The sequence below is a fragment of the Sapajus apella genome, unplaced genomic scaffold, assembly GCF_009761245.1.
Source record: "Sapajus apella isolate SASKATOON/1434 unplaced genomic scaffold, GSC_monkey_1.0 scaffold14, whole genome shotgun sequence".
Lineage (NCBI taxonomy): Eukaryota > Metazoa > Chordata > Mammalia > Primates > Cebidae > Sapajus > Sapajus apella.
In genome coordinates, this window is record NW_022436954.1 from 9,083,441 (window position 1) to 9,111,213 (window position 27,773).

General features: G+C 51.3%; 1 protein-coding gene across 3 annotated transcripts in view; it reads right to left on the reverse strand.

Moving 5' to 3' along the window:
• Positions 1-6,930: 6,930 nt before the first annotated feature.
• INCENP (inner centromere protein) overlaps positions 6,931-27,773 on the reverse strand; it is a 29,518-nt gene continuing 8,675 nt past the window's right edge. The window contains exons 5-19 of one of the 3 annotated variants that reach the window (XM_032283155.1): positions 23,482-23,533; positions 22,615-22,672; positions 22,381-22,498; positions 21,222-21,273; positions 20,679-20,796; positions 20,456-20,587; positions 19,999-20,010; positions 15,945-16,054; positions 15,747-15,867; positions 15,258-15,380; positions 14,353-14,576; positions 12,696-12,774; positions 12,353-12,460; positions 10,987-11,137; positions 6,931-9,472 (exon numbers count right to left, since the gene is read on the reverse strand). In XM_032283155.1, coding sequence (XP_032139046.1) covers positions 9,258-9,472; positions 10,987-11,137; positions 12,353-12,460; positions 12,696-12,774; positions 14,353-14,576; positions 15,258-15,380; positions 15,747-15,867; positions 15,945-16,054; positions 19,999-20,010; positions 20,456-20,587; positions 20,679-20,796; positions 21,222-21,273; positions 22,381-22,498; positions 22,615-22,672; positions 23,482-23,533 — 1,673 coding nt within the window. In that variant the 3' untranslated portion in view covers positions 6,931-9,257. The remainder of the gene's footprint in view (positions 9,473-10,986; positions 11,138-12,352; positions 12,461-12,695; positions 12,775-14,352; positions 14,577-15,257; positions 15,381-15,746; positions 15,868-15,944; positions 16,055-19,998; positions 20,011-20,455; positions 20,588-20,678; positions 20,797-21,221; positions 21,274-22,380; positions 22,499-22,614; positions 22,673-23,481; positions 23,534-27,773) is intronic. The other 2 variants (XM_032283154.1, XM_032283156.1) reach the window with 2 other exon arrangements.

The window sequence follows — 27,773 nt, forward strand, 5'->3', positions numbered from 1 at the left end:
ACCAAAAATGCAAAAAAATTAGGGCACGTGGCAGGTGCCTGTAATCTCTACTACTCAGGAGGCTGAGGCAGAGAACTGCTTGAACCCTAGAGGCAGAGTTTGCAGTAAGTCAAGATTGCGCCACGGCACTCCAGCCTGGGCAACAGAGTGAGGATCCGTCTCAAAAACCAACAAACAAACAAAACAAGACAAAACCCTCCCAATATCCAAAGTTACACAGTCCCCAAAGCCCCCCAGCTGCCTAGAGTCACTTAGCAAAAAATAAAAATAATACAACTCTGTGTTTGACCCTGATGTACTCTACAGCTCCTTAGACAACTCCCTTTCTCTGCCACACTCCAGGACCCTGTGTACCCCTGCTGTGCCCCCTGTCCCACCAGAGATCTTCCCTGGCCTAATAGGAAGCTGACAAAGGGAAGTGAGACAGGACAGACAGCGGGCAAATGTGAAGTGATAGTGAGTTCACACCTAGGCATCAAGAGACACAGTCGTTTGCTCGGCAGTGGGACTTCTCCAGATGGGCTGCAAGGAGAAACAATTCCTGCGGGCCAGCATCGGAGAGACAAAGGTGGCAGAATTCACCTGCCCAGCCCCCTCCTGCCTTCTGTTTCCCACTGTCCAAGGTACACCCCATGGACGTCAATTCCCTGCACTTATGGGACTTGTTATCCGTACAGCTCCATCAGTGGGACCAGATCCCACATCCTGCGGCCAGGGGCCAGAAGGCCTGGGGGGAAACAGCGGTCCGGGGAGAGAGGGCCCAACTTTGCCAGGGCAGGGACTGGGAAGTCTCCACTGGCAACAGAAAAGCCTGGGTGCTTCTGGCCACCAAGAGGCAATGGAGGGAAGCCTCTTAACATTAACATGATGTCTTGACAGGCGTCGTAGTAAACTTGGCTTAGAGAGATGCCTTCAAAGTCGAATAGAGCTTCCTCCCCGGCTACACACTCCCCACAACCTCGGGCCTAAGGTTGCTTTAACTCTTTGAGTCTCACTTTCCCGAGGCTTAAAATGAAGATGAAGATAATATCACCCTGCAACTCAGAGAGCAAATGTGATTGAAGGTTATGGCCAAGGCAATGAAACTTGCCCTGTGCCTCACACACAGCAGGTGCTTTGCAATCGAAGGTTGTCATCCATATTCCCAGACTATTCCCTGGGAAGTGGTTAGACAGAGCTGGACAACAAACCCCATCTCCTTGGCCCTGACACAGGGAGGGGCAAAAGGAGCTGTAGAGTCTATTTCAGGGCCAAACACAGATTTTTATTATTTTTATTTTTGCTAAGTGACTCCAGGCAGCTGGGGGACCACTAGGGGAGGTCCTGTTGTAATACCCAGCCCTGCCACCTACCCGAGGAATGAGAGAGGATTCCCTCCTTTGCAGTTTGCATGTTGACTAACATGCCTTAGTCTATCGGAGGGAGGCAGAGAACACACGCTCTGCCTGCGTCAGTCTCAGTCTGCTTCAGTAGAATGTGAGACACAACAGTGGAAGGCCGGCGGCACCTGGTCCCGAGCACGTCGGTGCAACAGCAGATGTTCTCCCACCTGAGCCCTCGGACTGGCCCTCACTGGCTCCTGTTCCCACAATTGTCACTGACTCAATCTAGATAGTGGTGCTTTTAGGAGCAGGACCTCATTGCCACCTTATCTTGGCCCCTTTCATTAAAAACACTGCAGTCACCTTCGTGGTGACGCTCCTCGCTGCAGAGGTCTCCTACAGAGGTAGGTGAGGACTGGGTGCTGGGGTGGAAGAGAGTGGCATGGTAGCTGAGGATAATAAGGGATACTGGGGTAAGAGAGATTTGGGGCCACACAAATTGTCCATCTAGGGAGCATAGTGGTTACCTACATCAAGCCAGTGTTGCCCAAGTAGCAAAAAAAAAAAAAAAAAAGTCTGGTCTTTTTTTAGCCAGAGAGGTGTCTCTGATGAAATGCTGACCAGATGAAGTCACCATCACTGCCCTGGGTTTATAGATTGCTGCATACCCCAAATCAATCACTCTCTCTTCTCTCTTTCTCTAAGCCATAGAGCCTGCTCTCAATCTGTTTTGTCTAAGACCATCATAAACATGCAAACAATGACACCATAAGATAGCTCGGGCCGGGCGAGGTGGCTCACACCTGTAATCCCAGCACTTTGGGAGGCTGAGGTGGGCAGATCACCTGAGGTCACGAGTTTCAGATCAACCTGGCCAACCAACATGGTGAAACCCCGTCTCTACTAAAAATACAAACTTAGGCAGGCATGGTGGTGGGCGCCTGTAATCTCAGCTACTCAGGAGGCTGAAGCAGGAGAATCTCTTGAACCTGGCAGGCGGAGGTTGCAGTGAGCTGAGATCACACCACTGCACTTCAGTCTGGATGACAGAGCAAGACTCCGTCTCAAAACAAATAAATAAGGTAACTGGGGCAGGAGGCTTCTAGCCGATTTCCCTACCATTCCTGCAGTAGTGGCTGCACCCATCCAGTCATTTCTGCTGCACCCCCAGCAACTCTGGGGCACTTTCTGAGTTCAAGTAGTTATAGGAGTCCTCACTGGGGATAATCCATACTTGTCTTGTTACAGTGTCCCAGAGGCAAGCAGGACAAGATCCCTGCAGAGGGCTCCTGCCTCTGTTATTCTCAGATCATAGCCCAAAGGCACTAAACACATTCCTCAAGATCCCTTACTCCAATTCTCAGGGACCAATTCCCCACCCAAACCAATCCTGCCAGGCCACGGGCAGAGCTGGCAGGAAGAACGGAGATCCAAATAAATGTCATAGCACTCATGGGTTATTGCCTCCTCTTCTTTTATAGGTAACTCCTGAACAGTTCACCTGAAATTAACCTGATACTATCAACTTTCCTGTATCTTAATATTAGAGGAATGGGCATATTTAAAGTGCAAAGTAATATAGGTAGGGGTGTGTGTGTGTGTGTGTGTGTGTGTGTGTGTGTGTGTGTGTTTTATCTATGGGCAAATAAGTTTAAAGCTTCATGGATTCAGGCAACCAAACCTGAGTCAATGTATCCATCTTCATGTCAGCTCTTTCAGGCTGAATAAACTGCAATAAAAGCAAATACCCTCACGAAGGCGTGACTATTTAAAAGGCACTTTAAAAGCTCCCTTTGCAAGCTGTAGTTCACTTCCTCCTTCCAGCATGCAGGGTTGATCTCCTTGGTTGAAAACATTCAAAATTAGTGGACAGGAGTGGGGATGTGGTTGGGGTTGGCCGTGTAAGTCACTTTTTGCTTTGCTGGATCAGAGCAGCGAGCACTGTAAGCAACAGAAAGCAGGTGCTTTAGGTGTCAGGTAACTCAGCTTAGCTCTGACTGCTGCTACCCAGGTTTCTACAGATGTCCCAGGAAGCCTCAGAATCAAGCTCCAAGAGGCTCAGATAGGACAATAACCTGCAATCTACATTGTTTGCAATTCCTTGGAATGCAGGTTACAGCCTGCTTTCCCTCTCATGCTTGCTTTTCCTTCTTTCCAAACCTGGAGGAATGTTTGCACCATGGAAGCCCAGAGGGAAGAGAGGCTGCTATGGGTCTTGCCCCAGCAGGACTCAGCCAGCATCCACAGTTGCTCAGCAGCAAGTGGTGCCCACAGCTCACTGCCCCAGATCCCATGGCAGCACGTGGACTAGGCGTGTGCTATGAAAAGCCCAGAGGGAGCCAGAAAGAAGCTGTGGCTTAGTCTACCTAAGGGAGACAGGCAAGGCTTCACACAGCAGGTTGCTCGCTGGTACTTGACAAGAAAAGTGTGCCAGGCTTGTAAGGGGGTGGGCTACAGTGAGGGGTGGGGTTAGCATCCATAAATGGGTCCTACTGAAGCAAGAGCCTGGATAGATCCTAGGTTTTCCCGTCTTCATCCTAACCAAGTGGTGAGAATCGATCCCCATTCTATTCCTAAGAATATGGCAGGATGGGCTATTTGTACCATCCCTCCCAGGGGCAGAATGAAAGATGCTGAGTAACAGTAACTTTTAAAGAGCCAAAGTTTCTAATTTTGGTGAAGTCCAATTGACTTTTGCTTTTAAAGTTCACACGGTTGGTGTCATTTGTAAGAAACCTGTGCCAAACACGAAGACACTAGAATCTTCTCCTGTTTTCTTCTAGGAGTGTTGTATTTTTAGCTCTTACATTTAAGCCTATGACCCATTAGGAATTAAACCTGATATATGGTGTGAAGAAGGGCTGGAGCTTTTAAAGAACATATCCAATTGTTCCAGGACAATTTGTTGAAAAAATTATGCTTCCCACATTGAATTGCCTTTCTACCTTTGCCAAAAACCAAGTGACCGTATGTGTGTAGTTCTATTTCCAGATTCCATTTGTCCATGTATCAATGACTACCTTTCCACCAATATCATACTATCCCGATTCCTGGAGCTTTGAGAGCTATGGAGCCACTAGAGCTGCCTTCTGGATCCATCGCTGAAGGGGCTTCACTGAACCACAGGCATGAAGCCACAAAAGATGAGCCCCCAAATCTGTGACCGCCCAAGGGGTCTGCCTTGACCCCTGCCTAGACAGAGCCCATTCATCAAGACAGGGGAATTGCAATAAAGAGTAATTCACACAGAGCCAGCTGTGTGGGAGACTGGAGTTTTATTACTCAAATCAGTCTCTTCCTATAGTTTTGAAATAAGCCTTGTGCGTAGTGTGACCACGCCAAATTTGTTATTTTTAAGTTGTTTTAGCTATTGCAGGTCCTATGCTGTTAAATACAATTTTTGAGACAGGGTCTTGCTGTGTCACCCAGGCTGGAGTGCAGTGACACAATCACTGCTTACTGCAGTCTTGACCTCTCGGCTCAAGCGATCCTCCCACCTCAGCCTCCTGAGTAGCTGGGACTGCAGACACATACCATCATGCCCAGCTAATTTTTGTATTTTTTTGTAAAGACAGGGATTTACCATGTTGCCCAGGCTGGTCTCAGACTCCTGGGCTCAAGTCATCCACCCACCTCAGCCTCCCAAAGTCCTGGGATTACAGGTGTGAGCCACTGCACCCTGCATACATTTTAAAACCAGATTTTTTCATGAACTCCTACTCCCCAAAACAGGCCATTTTGGGCTGGGTGCTGTGGTTGACACCTGTAATTCCAGCACTTTGGGAGGCCAAGGCAAGCATATCACTAGAGGCCAGGAGTTTTGAGACCAGCCTGGCCAACACAGCAAACCCTGTCTCTACTAAAAATACAAAAATTAGCTATGCATGGCGGCTCACGCCTGTAATCCCAGCACTTTGGGAGGCCGAGGCGGGTGGATCACTTGAGGCCAGGAGTTTGAGACCAGCCTGGCCAAGATGGCAAAGCTCCATCTCTACTAAAAATACAAAAATTAGCTGGGCTGGTGGTACGTGCCTGTAATCCCAGCTACTCAGGAGGCCAAGGCACAAGAGTTGCTTGAACCCAGGAGGCAGAGGTTGCAGCAAGCTACGATCCTGCCACTGCACTCCAGCCTGGGCAAGAGTGAGACCCTGTCTCAAAAAAAAAATTAAAAAATTTAAAAAAGTACAATCCTTTTTATGTAACTTGCTGGACTTGATTTGCTAAAACTCTAAGAATTCTTGTGTTGATGTTCATGAGGGATAATTGTCTACTTTTCTTTTCTGGCAATGTCTGATTTAGGGATTAAGGCAATTCTGGCCTTAGACGAAACTGAGTATTCTTTCCTCTTATATTTCCTGTAAGAGAGTGTGCAGAAATTATTTCCCTAAGTATGTGGCAACATTTACCACTAAAGCTGCCTATGCCTAGAGTTTTCTTTGTGGTAACACATCTTTCATAGAGCTAAGTAGGTTTTCTATTTCTTCCTGAGTAAACTAATTTGTATCTTTCAAGGCATCTGCATTCCTTACATCCAAATTATCAAATTACTAGAAGTTGTTCATAATAGTCTCATTGTTTTAGTATCTATAGAATCTGCAGTGAAGCTACCTAATTCCTGATATTGGTAATTTATCTTTTCTCCTGATCAATCTAAATAGGACTTTTCTTGAGCTTCTCAAAGAACCAGCTTTTGATTAATTAATTTTCTTTATTTTCTCGTCTGATTTCTGCTCTATTTGTATAATTTCCCCTTTTCTGTGTACACTTTTGATTTGCTCTTCTTTTTCTAATTTTTTAAAGTAGAAGTTTCTTAAAGTGGTCATTGATTTGAGACATTTTTTTCTAACACAGGCATTGAACCCTATAAATTCCCCTCAGTACTGCGTTGCTTGCATCATGGGATACAAAATCGACAGAAAAGTCAACTGTATTTCTATACACCAGCACCGGACAAGAAGAAACCACATATCAGAAAAACATTAGCATTTACAACAGCTCCAAGAAGATAAATAGTTGTAAATCTAAGAAAATATGTGTAGGATCTATATGCTGAAACTATAAACTGCTGAAGAAAGAAACTAAATGGGCAAATAAATGGACATATGTTCATGGATTAAAACACAATCACAAATATGTGAATTCTCCCCATCTATAGATAAACTTATCTATAGATTTAATGCAATTCTAATCGAACTCCCAGTAGGACTTTTTTTTTTTGAGACAGACTTTCGCTCTTATTGCCCAGGCTGGAGTACAATGGTGCAATCTTGGCTCAACCCAACCTCAGCCTCCCGGGTTCAAGTAATTCTCCTGCCTCAGCCTCCTGAGTAACTAGGATTACAGGCATGTGCCACCACGCCTGGCTAATTTTTTTTTTTTTTTTTAGTAGAGATGGGGTTTCTCCATGTTGATCATGCTGGTCTTGAACTCCCAACCTCAGGTGATCTGCCCACCCTGGCCTCCCAAAGTGCTGGAATTATAGGCGTGAGCCACCGCACCCAGCCCTAGCAGGATTTTTGTACCTAAGCTGATCACAAAATTTAAATGGGAAGGTAACATTTATATAATAGTCAAAATAATTTTAAGAGGAAAAATAAAATTGGAAGAATTATATTACCAGATTTTAATACTTAACTACAAAGCTATAGTCATCTTGACTTCTGTGATATTGACAATAAGGAGAGATGCACAGCTCAATGGGAGAAAATAAAACGTCTAGGATAGACCCACACCAATATGGCTAACTCCTGACAAAACACAAAAGAAATTCAGCAGAGAAAGGACAGTCTTTCCAACAAATGGTGCTGGAACAACTAGACATTCATCCATATGCTCCTAAACACAAACCTCATACTTTTAAAAAAGTTAACTCAAAATAGATCACAAATCTAAATGTAACATGTAAAATAAAACATTTAGAAGAAAACAGCAGAGAATTAGGACTTAGGACTAGACAATGGTTTCTTAGACAGGACAAAAAAACCACACTCTGTTTTTCAAAATTTCATTAATTGGACTTCATCAAATTAAAATTTTTGTTCTGTGAAAAACACTGGTAAGTAAACAAAAAGACAAGCCGGGCCAAGCATGGCAGCTCATGCCTACGATCTCAGCACTCTGGGAAGCCAAGGCAGAAGGATCACTTCAGGCCAGGATTTCGAGACCAGCCTGGCCAATGTAGCAAGATCCCATCTCTTAAAAAAAAAATTTTAAAAACAAGCTGCAGACTGGGAGAAAATACTGCAAAGCACTCATCTGACAATATATTTGTATCCATAATATGTAAAGATCCTTAAACCCAACAGTAATGTAACAATCCACTTTTAAGATAAAAGATTTGAAGACTCTTCACCAAGGATATACAGATGGCAGGAATGCACATGAAAAGATGTTCACCATCAGCCATCCGGGAAATACAAATTAAAGCCATGATGAGATATCAGTACACACCTACTAGAATGGCTAAAATAAGAAACTGACAATACCAAGTGAGAGTAAAGATGCAGACCAACCGAAATTACCTTCCTGCTGAATAACAACTTTTTCTTAAACACACTATATAAAGATGCTTTAAGTGATGTTTTGATATTGCAGTTTTGGACAGACACACTTGCCAATTTACTCAATACAAATGTCTAGTCAGAGAACATGTGGAAGACACTTGAATTGCACAAGATATCTGAATGAACCATAAAATGCTTTACTTGGCATGGGTAGAAACTTCTCGACTTCCATCTATTGTGTCCACTGTTTCCTCATTTTTAAAAGCATTCTTGGATTTAGGCTTTATTTTTGTCCTTAAGCAGAAGTTGGCAAACTTCTGTAAAAGTTCAAATAGTAAACATCTTCAGCTTTATTGGACATGGGCCTCTGCTGTACAACTTAGCTGCCCTTGGAACAGAGCAACTGGAGACAAGATAAAGAAATGGACATTTCTATTGCGTGCGTTCCAATAAAACTTTAAAGAACCCACCGCGGCTAGATTTGGCCATAGTCTGGCAACCCAGGGCTAGAGTAGCAGATGTATGCATTCAGGAGGCAGCAGTCTGCTCACAGGCGGAACCACAGCCAGCTTTCATTGGCGATAAGCATTTAATTAGCAGCTGCCTGGCTTTGCTGGGGAAACATCTCGCAGCTTGCAAGCACTGTCCCAAGGTGGTCTCGAGGGATACCTTTACCCCTTAGACCTCATGCTTCACCAGCACATGGATTTTCTCAAGTCCATTTGCCACCTGTGCGGCAAGGGTGGAGCCTGAGGAATGGACAGAGTAAGGGACTAAGTGGCAGGGCTGTGTCAAGACCCAGGTCTTTCCCAATGAACAAGCTCCCTTTTACAAACAGGGAGCACCCCAAAAAACAGGAAGGCGCCCCACCTGCCCCATCGTGGCAGTAACTGAAGTGTTCCTCGGCTTATCCAGGCAGTGGAAGCACCCACTGCAGTAGCATCTCCGAGGGTGGGAGCCTGCACCCCGTACTCCTGAGGCGCTGCAGGTGATGGAACAGAACCTCGCTCCTCCAGCCCACTGGTGGCCCAAGACACACAGCTACAGGGCCAGGGCTGAGGCTCCCAGTCTTCATGGTACCAACAGCAGGCTTGAAGGAATATACTTTATTAATCTACCTCCCAAACAGTAAAATGCCAAAGACTAAAATGCTAACATTCAGCTAAATTATAACAACTATTTACAGAGCACCGTCTGTGGGCCACGTGGGGCTGGGCCTGGTTTTCCCCAACCACCCACCCAGCCCATCCTCCAAACAGGCCTGGGGCCACCTGCCACCTGCAGCAGAAACACCCAGCAGAGAGGACATTTATATATACCCGGCCAAGCCCTCCACGATGGCATGCCAAGAAGGAAGGCACCAGACCAAGACAGAGACAGACAGAGAGACACAGACAGGAGGTGAGGTCGCCAAGAAGGCCACAGGCCAGACTCAGTGCTTCTTCAGGCTGTAGGCCAGGCTGCTGGGGACCCTGGCACCCTGCAGGGGCGGTGAGTTCCAGACAGCGGAGCTGGTGCGCTTATGATAGCGGGGCTTGCTCTTCTTGAAGATATCCTCCAAGTCCAGCGGGAGAATGGCTCCAAAGAGCTCCAGAAGATTCGGCGGGTGGTAGTACTGGTGAATGATGGCCTGGCTGAGCGGGGTGCCTGCAGGAGACCACAGACCAATTACTGCCTTGGGGCTCCCCATGAACCTCCTCATCCCCTGCCCCATACAGAGCCATGTCACCCTCTCCAACCTCCTTACAGAGTTCTGTCACCCTCTTCAGCCCTGCCCCAGCCTGTACCACCATCAAACCCAGAGAATGCTTGTTTCACATCCTTACTACTGTCCTCTGGCAGCTTAACCTGCACAAAGTCCTCGAGAGCTCACATGAGCCAGGCACCCCTTGAACCTGTCCCGCCCACCACCTGGGAGGCAGGTTCTTTATTCTCCCATTCAGCAGATCTGCCCAAAGGCATACAGCCAATCATGGCGAAGCCTGTGTTTGAAGACAAGCTTAGCTCCAGAGCTTCAGCATAGGTTGCCATCCTCGACCACCTTGGCCAGCTGCTTCTCATCGACCCCACAGGCCCTGGCGCAGTGCTGAGAGGGCCTCTGGGCAGTGGGTGTGGGCAGGCACAGTCCTGGCAACAGGGCTGAGGAAGACCCAGGGATCAGGAGGTCCGACATGCACCCAGCAATTGCTCAGCACTGCATGCGGCTCTAAGGGCCCACCGTGAGCTCAGTCGGGTCACTCTACATAGAACTCCTCAGCCGGGTCTTGTCATCACCCTCCTTTCACAGATGAGGAAACTGTTTAAGCTGTTCAAAGTCGGCTCTCATTAGGTGGCTTTGCAAGTGATCTGGCTCCTGCTTGCTGCCATCTCCCACATGACTTAATACTAGTGGTTAAGAGGCTGGTTACTGCAGGGTTCAGATGAGGTGAAACTCACAAAAACAAGTTTCTGTAGAGGGCCTACCAGCTATGGGACTCCAGGCCCTTCCCTCTGGGGCATCTGCGCCCCTCCCTGACTTCCAGCTTAGCAAACGCTGCAAGACACCTATGGTACCCACTGGCCGCATCCATTCCGGCAGCACCCAGTTCTAGCACCGACTCTGCTCACTCAAGATGGTCTTACGCTCAGGCCTGGGGCATTGCAGTCACACTCATCACCTTCTTGTTTCATGCTGGGACCTGTAAACTCCGGGTCAAATCCTACTCAAGTGACTTGTGCCCTCCTCAGGGCCTTTCCTGCCTGCCCAGCTGGCTGGAAGCCCCAGGCTCCAGCTTGGTGCTCTTCCCCATTCTAGCTCTGCCCCTGCCCCAGAAGGCTTACTTGGGTCCAAGTCTCTTCAGCCTTGCTTGATGGGACTCTAAGGAGGGGCCAAGTCCAAGTCAAAACACCCAGCAGCATGCTCAAAGCCAGTGCAATTTCATATATTTGTTGACAACAAAGGAACCCAACCTCATAGGTCTGGTCCTTGGATAAGCACAATGAACACGAGGTGCCCCATTCTCTCCCAGGCACATGCCTGTCCAAAGCTAGAGCCTTGAGCCGCCAGCTCAGGCACACAGCAGCCTTCCAACACCGAAGCAACCAACCCACTACTTCCAGGGCCCTCAAGGTGAAGACCGCTGAGGGCCTGAGTCTCCCAGGGAGCTCTGGGCTTTGCTCACCTCGGGCCCAGGTGGGGATGGGTTTCCGGGGATGGGCTTCATCATCGGTGGAGTCGTCGCTATTCAGATCCATCCCGTAGTTATCTGGGTTGATCTTGGGGGGGGCCCTGTGCCCTTGCGGAGTCATCTGATATGAGGTACAAGCTGGAGACTGGAAAAACAAAGGCGGCTGTCAGCTCCCTCCACTGCACTCCTCCTCTCACCCCCAAGGGGCTCTGGGGCCCTGCTCACCTCCTCCCATGTCACAGGAGACACAAAAGGTGCAGGGTCACCTTTTTAGGGCAGCGGTGGAGACAGAATCTTGCTATTGCCCAGGCTGGAGTGCAGTGGTGTGATCTCAAATCACTGCAACCTCCGCCTCCCAGGTTCAAGTGATTTTCATGTCTGAGCCTCCCCACATGGCTGGATTACAAGTGTGCACCGCCACACCCGGCTAATTTTTTATATGTTTAGTAGAGACGGGGTTTCACTATGTTGGCCAGGCTGGTCTCAAACTCCTGACCGCAAGTAATCTACCCACCTTGGCCTCCCAAAGTGGTGGGATTGCAGGCATGAACCACTGCACCCAGCCTACTTTTTAATTTTAAAAAGTCACAGAACACACACTACTCTATATCTCCTTTTTTCATGTTAAGGCGTATTACAAGCTTTCTTCCAGGTCAGCGTGTAGATTTCTTCCTGGGAACCACCCAGGAGACTCCAGGATTTGCAACTTAACCATCCATCATTGGCAGATACCATACTAACTTCCAAGTTCTCAACATCTTAACTTTGCTGCAATGAAACCCTTCCTCACACTATGTTTTGTTTGGTAACGGCACTGAAGTGAAAATAGATCAAATGGTCATCAAGAGGAGCCAGCTGAATTCCAGCACAATTAAGGTACACAGCCATCAAAACTAAGAAATTTACCTGTGTTGAAATAGACAGATGTCTACAATATACTAAGAGAAAAAAAAAACATGGGGTGGGAGGGGGCTGGAAATCAAGCTGCCAAATGTGCTCACTTAAAATATATATGTGTATGGGTGAAATAGAAAGAATGTCTGTGTGTGTTACAATGGTTACATAGATAAAAATCTAGAAGGATATACAATCGGCTTAGTAGAGTTTTCCTGAGGGCCCGTTTTTTTTTTTTTAAACTTTATACTCTTTTATAAAGTTTAGTTCCTTTTTATCTTCCCCCTCAACAAATTCTACTTTTAGAGTAACAAAGAACATCAAAAATAGTAAAAACAATTGGGCCAAGGGCATCAGTCCTCTTCCTTAGGGTCCTAACATAGCCTGTGCCTCCAGCTACCGGGAGGAGAATAATCAAAGCGGGCCCCTCCACCTGAGGGCTTCTCCACTGGGGCCCAGGCTGCACCTGCACGTCCACAGTCACGTTTAAGACCTTGCTGGCCCCGGCTGCCTCCTTGGCTTTCTTCTCTTGCTCCTCCTGCAGCTGCCGCTCAGCCAGACGCTGCTGCTCTTCCTGGAATACAGGTGGCAATGGGGTGTTAAGGAGTCTCCCCTTCCTTCCTCTCCTCCTCCCCTCCCTCCCTTCCCCCCATTCCCTCCGCCTCCCCTCCCTTCCTTCCCCTCCCCTTCTTTTCCTCTCTTTCCCCTCCCTTCTCCTCCCCTCCCTAGGCAGCCCCTGCCATTGGAGTCCAGACCAGCCCACAGCTCAGGGTAGACCCCAAGAGAGCCCGCAACCCAGCTCCCCTCACCTTCTTCTTCTCCTCCTCCAGTTCCCTCTGCTGTCGCTCCTTCTGCAACCACAGGGCCTTCTCCCGCTCCTGTTGCTCCCTGAGGACCCAGCAAGAGCCTGTTAGGACAGGATACGAAGCCCCAGCCCTAGCCCCGTTACCATCCCTGCTGGGAAAGCCAGGCCCAGCCAGCAGGACACACCTTAGAGGGCAGGATTGCAGAATGGGTACCTGGCTTAGAACCAAGGGCTGCATTTTGCTCCAGGGGCTAGAAAGGTGCACATCAGAGACTGCAGGGAACACAAGCTGGAGTCCGGCATTTGGCCCCCACTTTTCCGTGCAACTGAAGTCTCTGAGCCTCATCACACTTTTACACAATGGGGACCATAACACATTTCCTCCAGGGTCAACACTAGAATCAAATGGGATAATCCACAATCCCTTAATTATCCTAACCCTCCAGGGCAGACACAGGCTCCAAGCATGAACAGGGAAGGGGCTGTGGATAGGTTCTGGAGTCACCTCCACAGCACACTTGCTCGTGACTTTGAACAAGTCATTTAACCTCTCTGGACCTGTTTCCCCCTGTATGAAGTAGACCTGATGGATCCCATGCCCCGTGGGCTTCAACTGAGGACTAAACAAGGAAATAGATGTAAAGCATGTAGCTTGGGTACCCAACAAAGCTGCCGACACTACGACTATCACACCATCACCCTCAAAGCCCCTGCCCTGCCCAGCACCCTGCAATTCTAAAACCACATCAGCTGCCCCTTACACCTTCTTGCCTTCCCAGACTCTGCCCAGAGGACCAAGGTCAGCTTTGTGCCCATCAGGCAGCCCTGACACAGTGGAGCCCTCCTCCGGCTGTGACTCCTCGCTTCTCTGATAAACCTGTAGCCACACACAAAGATGGACACAGAAAAAAGTGCTGCCCAGTGTTTCCCAGGAATTGGAGGCGAGAGAGCGAACACCTACGGGGCCTGCGTGTCTCACACGCACATGGGCCTTTGTGCTCTACTTCCGTACGCACAGACACAGGATCCCGAGTATCTCCTGGCCAACACTGAGTGTGGCTTTTCCTCCTTGGCATCCCCATGACTCTTAGAACAACCAGGCACAGGGTAGGCCCTGGACAAATGCCTGTAAAACTAAACATGGAACTCCTGTCTCTTGTACAGAGACCACTGCATCTGCAGAGATGGAAGATCTCAGGGCTCCTGGGTCCACGGTTCCCAAGGCAGGGGAATGTCTGCAAATATCAGTGGGGGGCAATCTGAGTTATCGTCCTCACCAGGGGAGGTACATTCAGTGGGAACATGCCAAACAACCTGCAATGTACCACAAAGATCTCTCCTGCCCAAAATGCCCATGGTGGCCCTGCTGAGAGATACCAGCTCATCCTCTGAGCACCCCACCCCTGCCAGTTATAAAAGACACTAAAGAAGTCAGTACATGCAGCTGGAGGCAAAGCCAAGCCAAGCCCTGAGCAAGCCCATGCATCACTCCTTGAATCTCCCATAGTCAATGGACAGTGTGTTCAGGTGGGCCACTAGCTGCAGGCATCTGGGCTTGGTGCCAAGGACAGGGCCTGCAAACCTCCACGTGCAGGTGGGCCAAACCATCTCTCTTCCACACACACACGGAGGGCAGGCAGGCGGGCCAGCAGGCCCCTTACCTCTCGGCCTGGAGCCGCTCCTGTTCCCGCCGCCGCTCCTGCTCACGCTGCTCCTGCTCCCGCCGCTCCTGCTCCCGCCGCTCCTGCTCACGCCGCTCTCGCTCCCGCCGCTCCTGCTCACGCTGCTCTGCCAGCCGCTTAGCCTCGGCTGCCTTTCGCAGCCGCTCCTGCTCCTCTTCCTTCTTTTTCTGCAGCAGCTCTTGGTGCCGTCGCTCTTCCTCCTCCTGAAATGGAGAGCAAGGCCGGGTGCTGTGGCTGGGCCTGGGCCAGAAAGGGAGAACATGGCCCAGCTCGCCCGAAGCCCAGGTGCTCCTCATATCAGCCCCCACCACTTGATGGGGTTGCTGGCTTTATCTGCATAACACACTTAGAACAGTGCCCAGCACACAGGCAAGAATTGACCTTAGTAACTAGTCACACATAACCCCTAATGATGATTTGCCTTCTCTAGAGCCCTCAGACTGACTGGGAAGAGGCAAGCCCTTACTCTCAGACGGAACGGTCAGGGGATGGACCATAACAGCAATCGTCAAGAACACTTAGCAGGCATCAGACACTACTGACACTTCACAGACATTAACATGCTTAACCCTCACTGCTACTTGAAGATATGGAAGCAGAGAGGTCAAGCAGCCTGCACAAGGTCCCACAGCTAGTAAATGGCAGAGCTGAGATAGGCAGTCTGGCTCCAAGTACGAGCACTTAACCCTCAAACTACTGCTGCTACAGAAGATGAGAGGCAGGTTTTGGTCACCATCCTCCCCCTGGAGGCTTGGAGAAACCTCCTTCTTGGCATGAAGCAACACGAGTGCTCCGTCAATCTGACAAGGCGGGGTGCACCCAGTAGGGCCCCATGGTGCTGAGATAGTGCCCACCTCCTGCATGAGGCCCACCTGCGCTCGCACCTGCTGCAGCCACCTGAGCCTACGGGCCTCCTCCTCCTGCTTCCTGCGCGCCTCCACCTCCTCCATCTTCTTGGCCGCTGCCTTCTTCTTGGCCTTCTCCTCCGCCAGTCTTTCCTCCTTGGCCTGCAAAGCCCACCCACACGTGCCCATTGGAGCACCCACATTCAGTCCTGCAGAGTGGGGCCCGGAACTCTGCGTGACAGGCCCCGCCCACCCCTGCACACCTGGCTTGTTCCCACTGCCCAGGGAGAGGACCCCAGAAGCCGGTCCTGCTTGAGTGTCAGACCCGACTCACAAAGGGCTGCCAGGGAAACCCAGAGCCGGGAGCATCAGCCCCCCACTGGGCTCAGAGTGAACTCCAGGGTCCGTGGAGCAGACAGGAGACGGGCATAGGGGTACAGTGACAAATCTGCGATTTCCTGAGGGATCCAGTCTTGACCTTTGGGCCAAGTCTGAATTGCCTGGGCCGCCCTGTGTCCAGACTCGCACCTTCTCAGTCTTCTCGTCGATCTGAGCAAACTTCTGCTCAATCTGCTTCTTCTTCTCCTCCTGCATCTGCTCCACCCGCTCTCGGGCCTGCAGCACCTTGCGGAGGCGTTCCTCACGCTTCCTGCGGGGCACAGGACAGTCACGAGGAGCCCTGCCAAGGCTGGGGCAGGCCATGGTCCAGGGAGCCAGGCCACTTACAGCTTCACCTCCTCCAGCCGCCGCCGCTTGTCCTCCTCCACCTTCTGCCTGCGCAGCTGCTCAGCCTCCTCCTTCCGCCGAAGGTTCTCCAGGCGCTGCCGCTCCTTCTCCTGGGGTGGGGTGGAGCAAGGCAGATGGGGCATGAGCAAGGAAAACCCCCTTGCCCATGCCCGCAGTTCCCAGTAACCTGCAGCCACATGGGCGGCAGCATCAGAATGCTTCTTAGGCAGAGGTATCCCCAACGTGCCCCCATCAGCACCCAGGCCAAGGCCCACAGCTGCCATCTTTCCTCCCAGGAGCACTCAACTGCCTTACGAAAGCCCGAGCCACAGGGCCCTCAGCTGAGGCCTGTGCAGCACAAAAGTCACGCTCCAAATAGGATTTATGTGCCAACAACTACATAAACCGTGCACTGAAAAAGAGCTTGGAAGGGTGAGGAGCAGAAAGACAGCTCTCAAAGTCACAGTGAATGTTCTAGTAAGGGGTGGTGCAGACGCAAGGCGTAACTTCCTACTATTATGATTTATAACATCCATACTAGATACACATATTCTTTGGTTGGTGTATATCAGCTATTTCATAATAGTTGAAAAAAATAAAAGGAAATATTGCCAAATGCTAACAGAGGTTACTATAGTCTAGAGAGATGGATTAGGGATGGTATTAATTTTCGTTTATTTTCCAAACTTCCTGTGACATGGCTATGCTCCTTTTTTGCTTCTTTTCTTGAGACAGAATCTCCGTCACCCAGGCTGGAGTGCAATGGTGCGGTCTTGCCTCACTGCAACCCCCACCTCCTGGGTTCAAGCAATTTTCATGCCTCAGCCTCCCAAGTAGCTGGAACTGCAGGCACCCACCACCACGCCCAGCTAATTTTTGCATTTTTAGTAGAGGCAGGGTTTCACTATGTTGGCCAGGCTGGTCCTGAACTCCTGACCTCAAGGGAAGGGACTGCCCACCTCGGCCTCCCAAAGTGCTGGGATTACAGACATAAGCTACCACGCCAGGCTGGCTATTTTTTTTTCTTTTATTGAGATAGAGCTTCCCTCTTATTGCCCAGGCTGGAGTATAATGGCACAATCTCGGCTCATGGGCACCTCCACCACCCAGGTTCAAGTGATTCTCCTGCCTCAGCCTCCTGAGTAGCTAGGATTACAGGCATGTGTCACCATGCCCAGCTAATTTTATATTTTTAATAGAGACAAGGTTTCCCCATATTGGTCAGGCTTATCTAGGAACTCCTGACCTCAGGTGATCTGCCTGCCTCGGCCTCCCAAAGTGCTGGGATTATAGGTGTTAGCCACTGCACCTGGCCAACATTCATTTTTAAAGCAACTTTTTTTTTTTTTTGAGACGGAGTCTTGCTCTGTCATCCAAGCTAGACTGCAGTGGCACAATCTCAGCTCACTGTAACCTCCGCCTCCCAGGTTCAGGCAATTCTCTGCCTCAGTCTCCCAAGTAGCTGGGACTACACACCACCAAGCTTGGCTAAATTTTTTGTATTTTCAGTAGAGATGGGTTTTCACCATCTTGGGTAGATTGGTCTTAAACTCCTGACCTTGTGATCTGCCCACCTTGGCTTCCCAAAGTGCTGAGATTAAAGGCGTGAGCCACCATGCCCAGCCCTAAAGCAACTTTTAAAAAGTGCTCTCTGAAAAGCTGATTGATGCTGGCACACCCTCCTGGGCAGACACAGAAAGACCCAGGGGCACAGCCACAACAAAGCGCAGCCCACAGGGATGGGCAGAGGCTCTAAGCCCTCCCTGGCCAAGGACAAGGACAACTGGTGCTTTCCCCTTGAACAGTCTGGGGCTGGGTGGAGGCTGGGACCCAGACTGAAGCCCCACACCCATCACCCAACCTGGCTCCCAGCAGACTCCCACCTCTGGGCACAGTGTCCAATAGCTGCCCCCTCTCCCTGTAGTGGTTACTATAGATTTCTCCTCGGCTTCTGACCCCAAATGAAGGAGCACTCCCACCTAGAAATCTGGCTCCAAGATAATATTATCCTCCTAAAGATGGAGAGCAGGGGCCCAGTAACAGGTAAGATGGAGTAGACACAGACCACCTCTCTCCCACTGAACACAGCTACAAAACCTGGACAGAAGGCAAGGAGCGGCTGCTGGAGGCCTCTGAAAACTAAAGAGCTGGTAGTTGGGGAAGACTCGACTTGGAAGCAACAGCCAACCAGCAGTGAGTTCACCATTGTTCCTCCAGCCTAACTCAACACAACCTGAAACTCCAAAGGAGTCACTGGGGTGCAGACAGAAAGAACTCCAGGATAAGCCTTCTAGTCCTGACTCAGTAGTGAAAAAGGAGTATCTAACACTAAGAGAAGGCAGAAACCTCATTTCTGACTTTTCTCTTTTCTTCTTTCCCTTGTGCCCCAGCCCACAGGTAGTCCTACGGCAACCAGGGGCAGCAGCAGTTAAAGGAAGCTGCCAAGTCACAACTCAAGGGAGGAGCTGTGATCCCAGAAGTGGGGGCCAAACCCTGTTTGTGGTTCTTTCTCCGTCCCCCTGGCAGGTGGCCCTGGACACAGTCGCAGAAGCACATAAGGCAGAACAAGGCAACTCAAGCCCCAGCTTCCCGGCTGGAGGATGGAAAAGGGAGCCCCAGAGGAGCAGAAAGTGCTGGAGATCCGGAAAATGACACCACGGGTTACTGATGAGCGCCTAGGCTCAGCTCCAAGCTACAGATGCTAGGATCTGACCCTAATTATCACACCAAAAGCTGAGAACTAAATGAACAGACCACCTTCCAGGACCCAGGCTCACTGCTGACTGGCACACAGCTGGGAAAAGGCCAAATAGCACTGCCTTCTTCAAAATTGGGACTAACATTGGAACCTAAGTCCACAGAAGGCAGACAAGAACCTGCAGCCTAAACCTACCAGGTCAATTGCTGCTAAATTGCAATAATTCTCCATAGATTTAAACTAGACCCAGAGGCCCATACCATCATGTTCAGAATACAGTCCAAAATTACTCCGTAGGCCCCTGGTCTCCTAGCTATGGACCGTCCCCACCCATCAGACGCCCTGTGCAGGGACCTGGGATCCCCAGAGCAGGAAAGGGCAACTTCCTAGGTTTCTGTGTCACCCCAGAGGAAGGGAGGTGACCAGACCAAGGTCACTAAGACCTGCAGAGTTCTAATCGGTCTGGGTGGAGCATAGGTGGTAAGGTCACTGGAAAGTGTACTGTTGGTCACTCTGTCCAGCAAGAGGGGAACAGGCCTCCATGCAGGAGAAGCCAGTTCAGGGCCCGTGTGGTCAGCTGCTGGGAAGCCCCTCCCACCTGCCGAGGCCCTCAGCTGGAGGCAGCAGCCCTCCTGGCTGTCACAGCAGGGGACCCATCAGAAGGCTTGCAGGAACTAACGGAATGAGGCGGCTGGGGCCTTGGCCACTGGCACAGGGAGCTGGGATTTCGGGTGAAGCATGTCCCTGCACTCCAAGGGTCCTTGTTCATGGCCAGCCTGACTCAGCTCAGTTCTGAGGTGTCTGAGAAGAGAACAGCTTCTGTGACTTGTTTCTAGATGCTACCACTCACTGTTCTACTGACACCTAGTACAGCAACACCCAGCCTCCCACCTCGGTTCAGACTCACACTGGCCCTCCCCCATCACCGCACTGCCTCAAGGCTACTGCTCAGGTCCGTGAACCAATGAATCTCAGTGGCTCTGGGAACCAGAGACAACCTGTCTGTTCTCTTCAAAGACCCACAGACCCTGAGGGGGCCTGGTGCCTGGTGCTGGGGAAGAGGGCAGGAGGTGGCTGTGGGGAACACATCAAGCTGTAGCCCTGGTGAAAAGCTGCAGGCCACACTCCCGTGCTTCCTCCTAGGAGCAGTCAAGGGCAGAGAGGGCAGAGGAGGCTGAGGCCCAGAACTGCTGGGTGCCTCCAGCCAGTGCACCTCTCACGGCCCATTCTCTCCCTAAGGCTCTCCCGCTCACAATGTTAGTGCGTCTACGAGTGCTGTCAGCTACGCAGGAAAGGGGCTTAAGCAGGTAAGTGCTAGGTGGGGCTAGGTTACCAACAGGGAAAGCCTTTACTTACGACGAAGCTGCACTGTGGAAAGGAGACAAGGGAAAAGCCAAGAGTTAATGCCAGGCCAGGGGCATCCTGCAGGCAGGCCATGCACCCAGCTGTGCCAGCCAGCCTGCATGGGGCCTGCCCCTCTTGCCAGCAGCACCCCCACCGACTCTGTCACCCAACCCTCATCCCAATGGGGTAGGTGTCCACAAGGGCCCTTCACCTGAACCACCCCGATCCCCAGGGCTCACACTGAGCCGGCCGAGCCTCTGGGCTACAGTCGAGAGCCCACAAGGTCCGAACATTGCCCCCAGAGGACAAGGCAGTGGGTGGCCAGAGGCTTCAGCTGGCCCCTAACAGTGCCCAGCCACACTTGCCTCTGCCCAGGCTCATGCTACTCCCAGTATCTTAGGGGACAGACTGGACCTTCAGCCACATTGCCCAGCTCCCACCAAGCCTGACCTGAGCACAGGCCCCTAACCTTGGGGTCCACGCGCAGGGGGGTGTTGCGCTTGATGAAAGACTTCATGACGCTGCGGGGAGCTGAGGTCGGGGTCATGAGCATCTGGTTCCTCTGCACCGTGTGCAGAAAGGTCCGGAGGGGCCGTACCACCTGCAGACGAGGACCAGGGTCAGGAGTGGGCCGGCGGGGCAGGGTACCAACAGGGGTCAGGGCACCAGGGTAGGGCAGGCGCTCGTCTCACCTTGCTGGCCGGGCAGGGTGAGGAGGGGGTCTTGCTCCTGGGGGGCTGCAGCTCCTCATCCTCCAGGTGTTGGTCCTCGTCCAGCTCACTCACCGCCTGCTTGTAGCTGCGCTTCCTCCTGCCAAAGCATGGGTGATGGCATCACAGGGCAGCCCGCCACAGCCTAGCCACACCCCATCAAAGGTAACCCCGGTGAACAACACTGCACCTAGGCCACAGGCCTGTAGACTTTCTGAAAGAGACTAGAGAGCCTAACCGACCCTCTGCTGCCCACTCAGAGAAAGGTAGGTGGCCATTCCAAGGTCACATGGCCAGGAGGCCACACTAAGACGGGGTTAACAATCGGGTCGCCCTATTCCCAGGGTGGTGCTCATCCACAGCATGGAGCTGCCTCTTTGGTTAAGTCAGAGCACCAGACCACACCCCAGCAGAGAGGCTATGAGCCCCTCGGCACACGTCCACCTTCACTAAGCAAGGACACAAGGCCACGTCCTCTGGGGCCCTCAGAACAGAGATGCCACAGGCCCCTTCCCTGATGCAAACCTGGCACTCTGCGGTGGCTCTCTGGGTCCATCTGCTTGGTCCATCTTGGCCTCTGTGAAGACAGCAATTTCAGCAAGACTGCAGAAATGATGGCGGCAGCAGGGTGGGAATGGGGGCATAGGAGGTAGGGGTCCCTGGGCAGCAGCCTTGGCAGTGGGGCAACGTTCCTTTCCTGGCAGCTCCATGGTGGCCAAACACAGACCTATCAGCTTTAACCCTGACTAGCCTTGAGGAATCTACAGATGCCAAAGCCTGGCTACCCCCAGCTCATGAACCCCTGCCCGCAAGTGCCTGGCTCTGTGGTAGGCAGGACAGGATGGTCCTGTCGAGAGAGCAGCCCCAGCCATACCCCACCCACCTCTGACACAAGAACGGTGTGTGGACGCCTTATAGAAGCAGGAGCTCCAAGCCCCTCGCACTGCTTCGAAATCCCACCCTCCAGGGCTGTGCAGCTGGTGTGGCCGTGACAGGAGCAGGGAGCAGCTCCTGCTGTGGGGTCCACATGTGGGGTATAGGGTCAGTATGTTTTATCTCACTGCTAGGAGAAAGTGCCCCTTACTCCAAAAGTTTCTCACAGCAGCCCTGGGGGCTGTGGGGCTGGCATGATCGTTGTGACCACATCGCGAAGAAGGGCAGGCCATGTTCAAGATCTCACAGCTACAGTACTCTTCCCACCAGAAAGAAGCACCCTTCTCAGGGAGACGTGAGTGAGACCCTGGCACCCTCCAAAGCCTACTGCTCTCCAGCCCTCTTTAGACAGGGATGGACCTACAAAGGTCAGAATGGAGCTAGCAGCAGAGGGAAAGGAAGAGGCCAGGGGGGTTCCAATCCCCAGCCCACAGCTCTTCCCGCTGCCCCCTGGAGTCGAGCTCAAGGCCTTGGCCTGGCCACTTCGTATCCACACCCCAACACAGGCCCTTCCCCTGCTTCCTGTCCCAACCAGCCACAGCCCCCCGTGCCGCACTCAGTGACAGCTCCAGCCCAATGGTTGGAGGTGAAACCTCAAAGGGGATCTGGGAACCCCCAGGTTTCATTTCTCTTTAGCCCACTGGCCCAGAAAATGAGGCTTCCTTTCCCTGGAGAGAAGGTCAGGCAGAGGCCGCCAAGGCCCGCTGTGGCTCTGGGCACTGCACACGGCAGGCAGGGCTGGAAGACTCACCTTGCTGCCCCGCAGAGGGTGTTTCCTGGTTGCTGGCTGCAAGCTTCGGGTTGGGTGTACCATTGGCAATCTTGGTGTCATCGCGGGGCCACGAGTTATTCCCGTTGTTCTCAGGGACCTGCGGAAAGAACGAAGGCTTTAGGAGTCTCAACCTGGAACCCAAGGCCCAGGATGCTGCAGGGCAGAGCGGGAGCCCCAGAGGCGAGTCCTCCCTTCCCCGGGCGGCCGCCTTACCTCTGGCTCAGCTGCCACCACAGGCTCAGCCTCCTCGGGAGGCTCCCTCTGCTCAGGACTGAAAACAGATGGGGGACTCTGTGGGGACTGCCCAGCCAGTCCAAACCCTCCTGCACAGGGAGTTCCTCCCCTGCTCCAGGGATGGGGGACCCAAGATGTCAACACAAGGTGCCCCGGCCAGGACCATCAACCCACAGCCCCCTGCGGGATGGGAGGATGGCAGCTCCAGGCAATGGATGTCAGATTCAGAATGTGGCTTCATCCCCCCGCCATCCCACTGCGGGGCTGACGGGATGTGAGCCCCCTCCTCAGCTCTGCCTCCCCACCTTAGGCCCAGGTGAGCTGTATCTCCTTTGTGGTCTGTTCTCCATTCACCATGGGGCTAACAAGGCCAGCAGGTCCACCCAGTCACCCTGTTCCCCATGCCAAGAACAAACCCTTGCTCTGCAGCAAGGAGGGAGGGGCTAGTTTTCATGATGGCAGGACATGGTCTCCAAGAAAAGGAGTCTGTGTCCTGGCCCAAAGCAGCATTGGGTGTGAACCTGGAGCACCCCCATCCCACCCCACCCAGTTTGAATGTAGCTCTTCCTGGCAGGCAGCTCCACCTTACCCACAACCTCTGGAGCTCATGCCCCAGGGTCAGGTCTGCAGGGCAACCAGCACCACTGATGGGCACTGCAGGAAGACTGGGCAGCCAACACCCACGTCACTCACTGCCTCGTCTGACAGGGGACAGGGCAGCCCGTGGGCAGTCAGGGCTCAGCAGGGAAGGCTCATCCCCAGGAATTGCTTCCAGCCCTGGCACTCACCTTGGTTCCCTGCCCAGGGGTGCCCTGCCCACCTGCAAAGCCCCGGAACTGAACTCACCCAACTTTCTGGGGCACCTCAACATTCAGGAGCCTCTCCAGGTAACTGTGACCTGAGGGGGAAAAGAGACGCACAAACAATCTCATCAGAAACCACATAGGTCCCATTCTAAGGGGTCCAGGGAACCAGGTCCAGCAGGGGCCTGGCCACTGCTCCCACCACTAGCCACAGAGACCCTGCTGTGCCCAGGCCCCTTCCCTCAGCACTCATCCCAGTGTCTCCATCCGAGCTGCTGGCTTCATGTCCCCTGCTGCTTCCCAGATGGGATTCCCATGCCCATCTGAGAGCATGGCTGGGCATTTTCACCAGGCTGGGAATATCTGGAGAAGAGGAACAATGTCTGTTGCAGCTCCAGGCCCCCAACTCCCAGCATGGGGCCTAACACAAAGCGGCTTATTCTGTCAACAAATATTCATCAAGTGCCTACAGTGTACTGGGACCTGGGCCAGGCCCCGGGGACCCAATGGTGAGCAAAACAGAACCACTATCTAGTCTTGGTAACAATCATCAAATAGTTCTATCAACAACATTGACACGGGGAATAATGGAACAGAGCAGAGGAATTTTTTTTTCTTTTTTATGATACGGAGTCTCACTCTGTTGCCCAGGCTGGAGTACAGTGGAACGATCTTGGCTCACTGCAACCACCACCTCCCGGGTTCAAGCGATTTCCAGTTAATTTTTGTATTTTTAGTAGAGACGGGGTTTTACCATGTTGGCCAGGCTGGTCTCAAACTCCTGACCTCAAGTGATCCCCCTGTCTCGGCCTCTCAAAGGCCTGGGATTACAGGCGTGAACCACCACGCCTGGCCCAGAACAGAGAATGTTAAAAGCCTATGACAAGGGGACCTGAGCTGGCCTGGAGGATCCGCTGTGGAACGGGAGTTTATAGGCAAAGGAGGAGGACATGCAGGCCAGTGGTCTCTGACCCCTGGACGTCCTTGAGACCCTTGGGGTATCCATGAGGTCATAGCTATTTTCATCTTGATGCTAAAATGTTACTTTCCCCTTTCACTGTGTTGACATTTGGCCTGATGGCACAAAAGCAATGAGGATGAAGCTGCCGAAGCCTCAGCCCCTGTGAAGGCCAGAGCATCAAACACTATCCTCAGACCACACATTCACGGGAGGAACAGATGTCCAGTTTCACTGGACAATGACCTTGATGAAGACGTAAAAGGTACTAATTTTTTTTGAGACAAAATCTCACTCTGTCGCTCAGGCTGAATGCAGTTGAGCAATCGCAGCTCACCGCAACCTCCACCTCCTGGGTTCAAGCAATTCTTGGACCTCAGTCTCCCAAGTAGCTGGAATTACAGGCATGTACCACCACAGCCAGCTAATTTTTTGTATTTTTAGTAGAGATGGGGTTTTGCTATGTTGGCCAGGCTGGTCTCAAGCGATCCACCTGGCTCAGCCTCCCAAAGTGCTGGGATTACAGCTGTGGGCCACCGCACCTGCAAAAGTACTAATTTTACTAAATCTAAATTCAAGTACATACTATTCTCCTCTTCTGTGTGCTGAAGTGGGAAGTGTGCAGAGAGCCTGTTGCTGCAAACCCATCTCTCGGTGAAAAGTGCTTGTCTCTTAAGCTGCCAGCTGCATTAGCCACTTTTTCACCTGGAACACTATTATTAATTAAAAGAACAACTGACAGACAACGGTTATTCAAACTTGGGTATCTGGAAGACATTTTCTTACAAGTCAATGAAGTGAATCCATCACAAAAATAAAACATGTGCTGACAGTAATTTAAAAACTGAGCCAAAAACATCCAAAAGTAGAATTCTGAAAAGTGGGTATCTACCACCAGCAGTGTCACAGCACCCTAGTACCTAAGGACTTTTCTGATGAGGTCAGAAACAGATGTGCTTTTTTAGGATATTATATAATGAAGGGTGTCAACACTTCGAAGACGTGCATAACTTAGTGAAACAATATTTTCCAAATGACGAGTGTTATGAGGTTATGAAATCACACACAGCTAAAAGACCCATTCAAAGTGCAGCTGGACATGGTGGCTCATGCCTGTAATCCCAGCACTTTGAGAGGCAGAGGAGGACGGATCATTTGAGGTCAGGAGTTTGAGACCAGCCTGGCCAATATGGTGGAACTCCATCTCCACTAAAAATACAAAAATTAGTCGGGTATTGGTGGGCACCTGTAATCTCAGTTACTCGGGAGGCTGAGGCAGGAGAATCACTTGAACCGGGAGGCAGAGGTTGCAGTGAGCCGAGATCAAGCCATTACACCCTAGCCTGGGCAACAGAGCAAGACTCCGTCTCAAAAAGAAAAAAAAAAAAGTGCACGGTAGATCCATGTGGCATCAACGACGTGGTTTCAGATTCCCTATTACAACAAACCTTTAAGAACTATCACTTCTTGTACTGGTCTTAATAACAAAGAATATGCACAATTATCTGAAAAAGCTATTAAGATACTCCTCCCTTTCCCAACTATACGTCTGTGTGAGACCAGATATTCTTCAACTACTTTAACCCAAACGGCGTTCAACAGACCAAACTCAGAATGTGGCTTCTTTAAAGCCACCCAATAAAGAGATTTGCAAAGCGCAGAATAATGCCAGTCTCCTCAGTAAATGTTTGCTTTGGAAAAGTTATTTTTTCATAAAAAGTCTTACTGTAAACAGGTGTTGGGCTTGGTATTTGCATTTTATAATGTTAAAATATTAAACAACATTTTAAAATCTTTAAGGTACTAAATATTTATATTAAAATATTAATTCATATTTAAAATACTTTTAAACTCCAGTTTCAATTTCTAATACAATAACTATCAGTAGATACGACCTCGTAATCAAAAGCTTTTTTTTTAAACAGGGTCTTGCTCTGTCACCCAGGCTGGAGTGCAGTGGCACAATCTCAGCTCATTGAGCCTTGACCTCCTGGGTTCAAGCAATCCTCCCACCTCAGCCTCCTGAGTAGCTGGCACTACAGGCACAAGCCACCATACCTGGCTAATTTTTTCCCTTTTTGTAGAGACAGGGTTTGGCCATGTTATCCTGGCTGTCAAAAGTTTTTTGAGGCTGAGACTCAATCATTTTTAAAACAGGAAGCCCAGGACCCTCACCCTCAGCACTCACCCTGGCATCCTCACCATGGCTGCTAGCTTCATGTCCAGGCTTTTTGCTAGCTGGGAGCATGCCTGTTCCCAGTGCCACTGGTCTAGGGAGGAGGAGGGCCAAGGCCACAAGGCAGGAAAAAGGAGGCTCTTTTGGGGAACGGAGAAAAGGTAGCTGAGCTGGCGCATCCTGAGCCACGGGAGTGTGGCCAGCGGTCAGGCTGGGAGGCAGCCGGCAGGAGACTGGAATGAACAGGGTCTCAGAAAAAGAGGGAAGACAACAGGCCAGGCACAGGGAAGGGAAGCCGGGACCCTTCCTGGGTGTAGTAGCCAGGTTTGGGGAGGTGGCGGGAGCAGCTGCGGGGCCAGGCTGACAGTCACGGGTGGTGATCACCCCCATTTGAGGGGTCTATACGCAGAGGATACGTCCCCCTCATCTCATGCCATCTCAGCCCAGCTCACGTGCTCCCTGATGAAGACGCCCACATGACTGCATGGCTATCCCACCAGCACGGGACTTCTCTGGAATGTTAAGTGTCATTTGCATGCCATTCAGGCCTCAGAGCTGGTAGGGAAGTGGCCTAAGTCCTGGCAGAGGGACGGAAGGGCTGTTCTCCAGTGTAGAGGTGGCTGGGAGCCCCAAGGAGGAGCCCTGAGGCAGCAGGCCTGTCCCTCCCTAGCCACTCAGAACTGCTGCCCGACGGTCCCCTCTGGCAGGTGTGCGCCAGGCCAGGAGGCAGGGGATTCCTGCCTACGCCCAGCCGTTCCATGCCCCAGGGCCCCACACTGGCTTCCAGAGGCCCCCCGCGCCACCCTGACTGTTGGCTTTTTTTCCTGTCTCAGATTCCCATTCCTCTGCTTCAGGTGTTTCTTTCCCCTCCCGAATTTAATTTTTGGGAAATTAAATTTGTTAATTTCCCAATAATTAATGAAATGCACTCAAATCCTTGTGATCAAGGGCTGTTCCTGGGGAAAACCCAAACCAAGACCTCACGTCTGAGCTGCCCAAGATCTGCTCCCCCGAGAGCCTGGTGTGGGGAAGAGCCTGGGGAAGCCTCCTCCCTGTCACCGCCCCACACCCTGACACTATTGCAGCTCCATCGATATGGGTCAGTCTTGTCACACCTAAACTGAGAGTCAACCGTTGGTCAGTTTTATCATTTCTTTGGCTTAAATAAGATGCACTGAGCATCCGCTATACCCAAGCACAA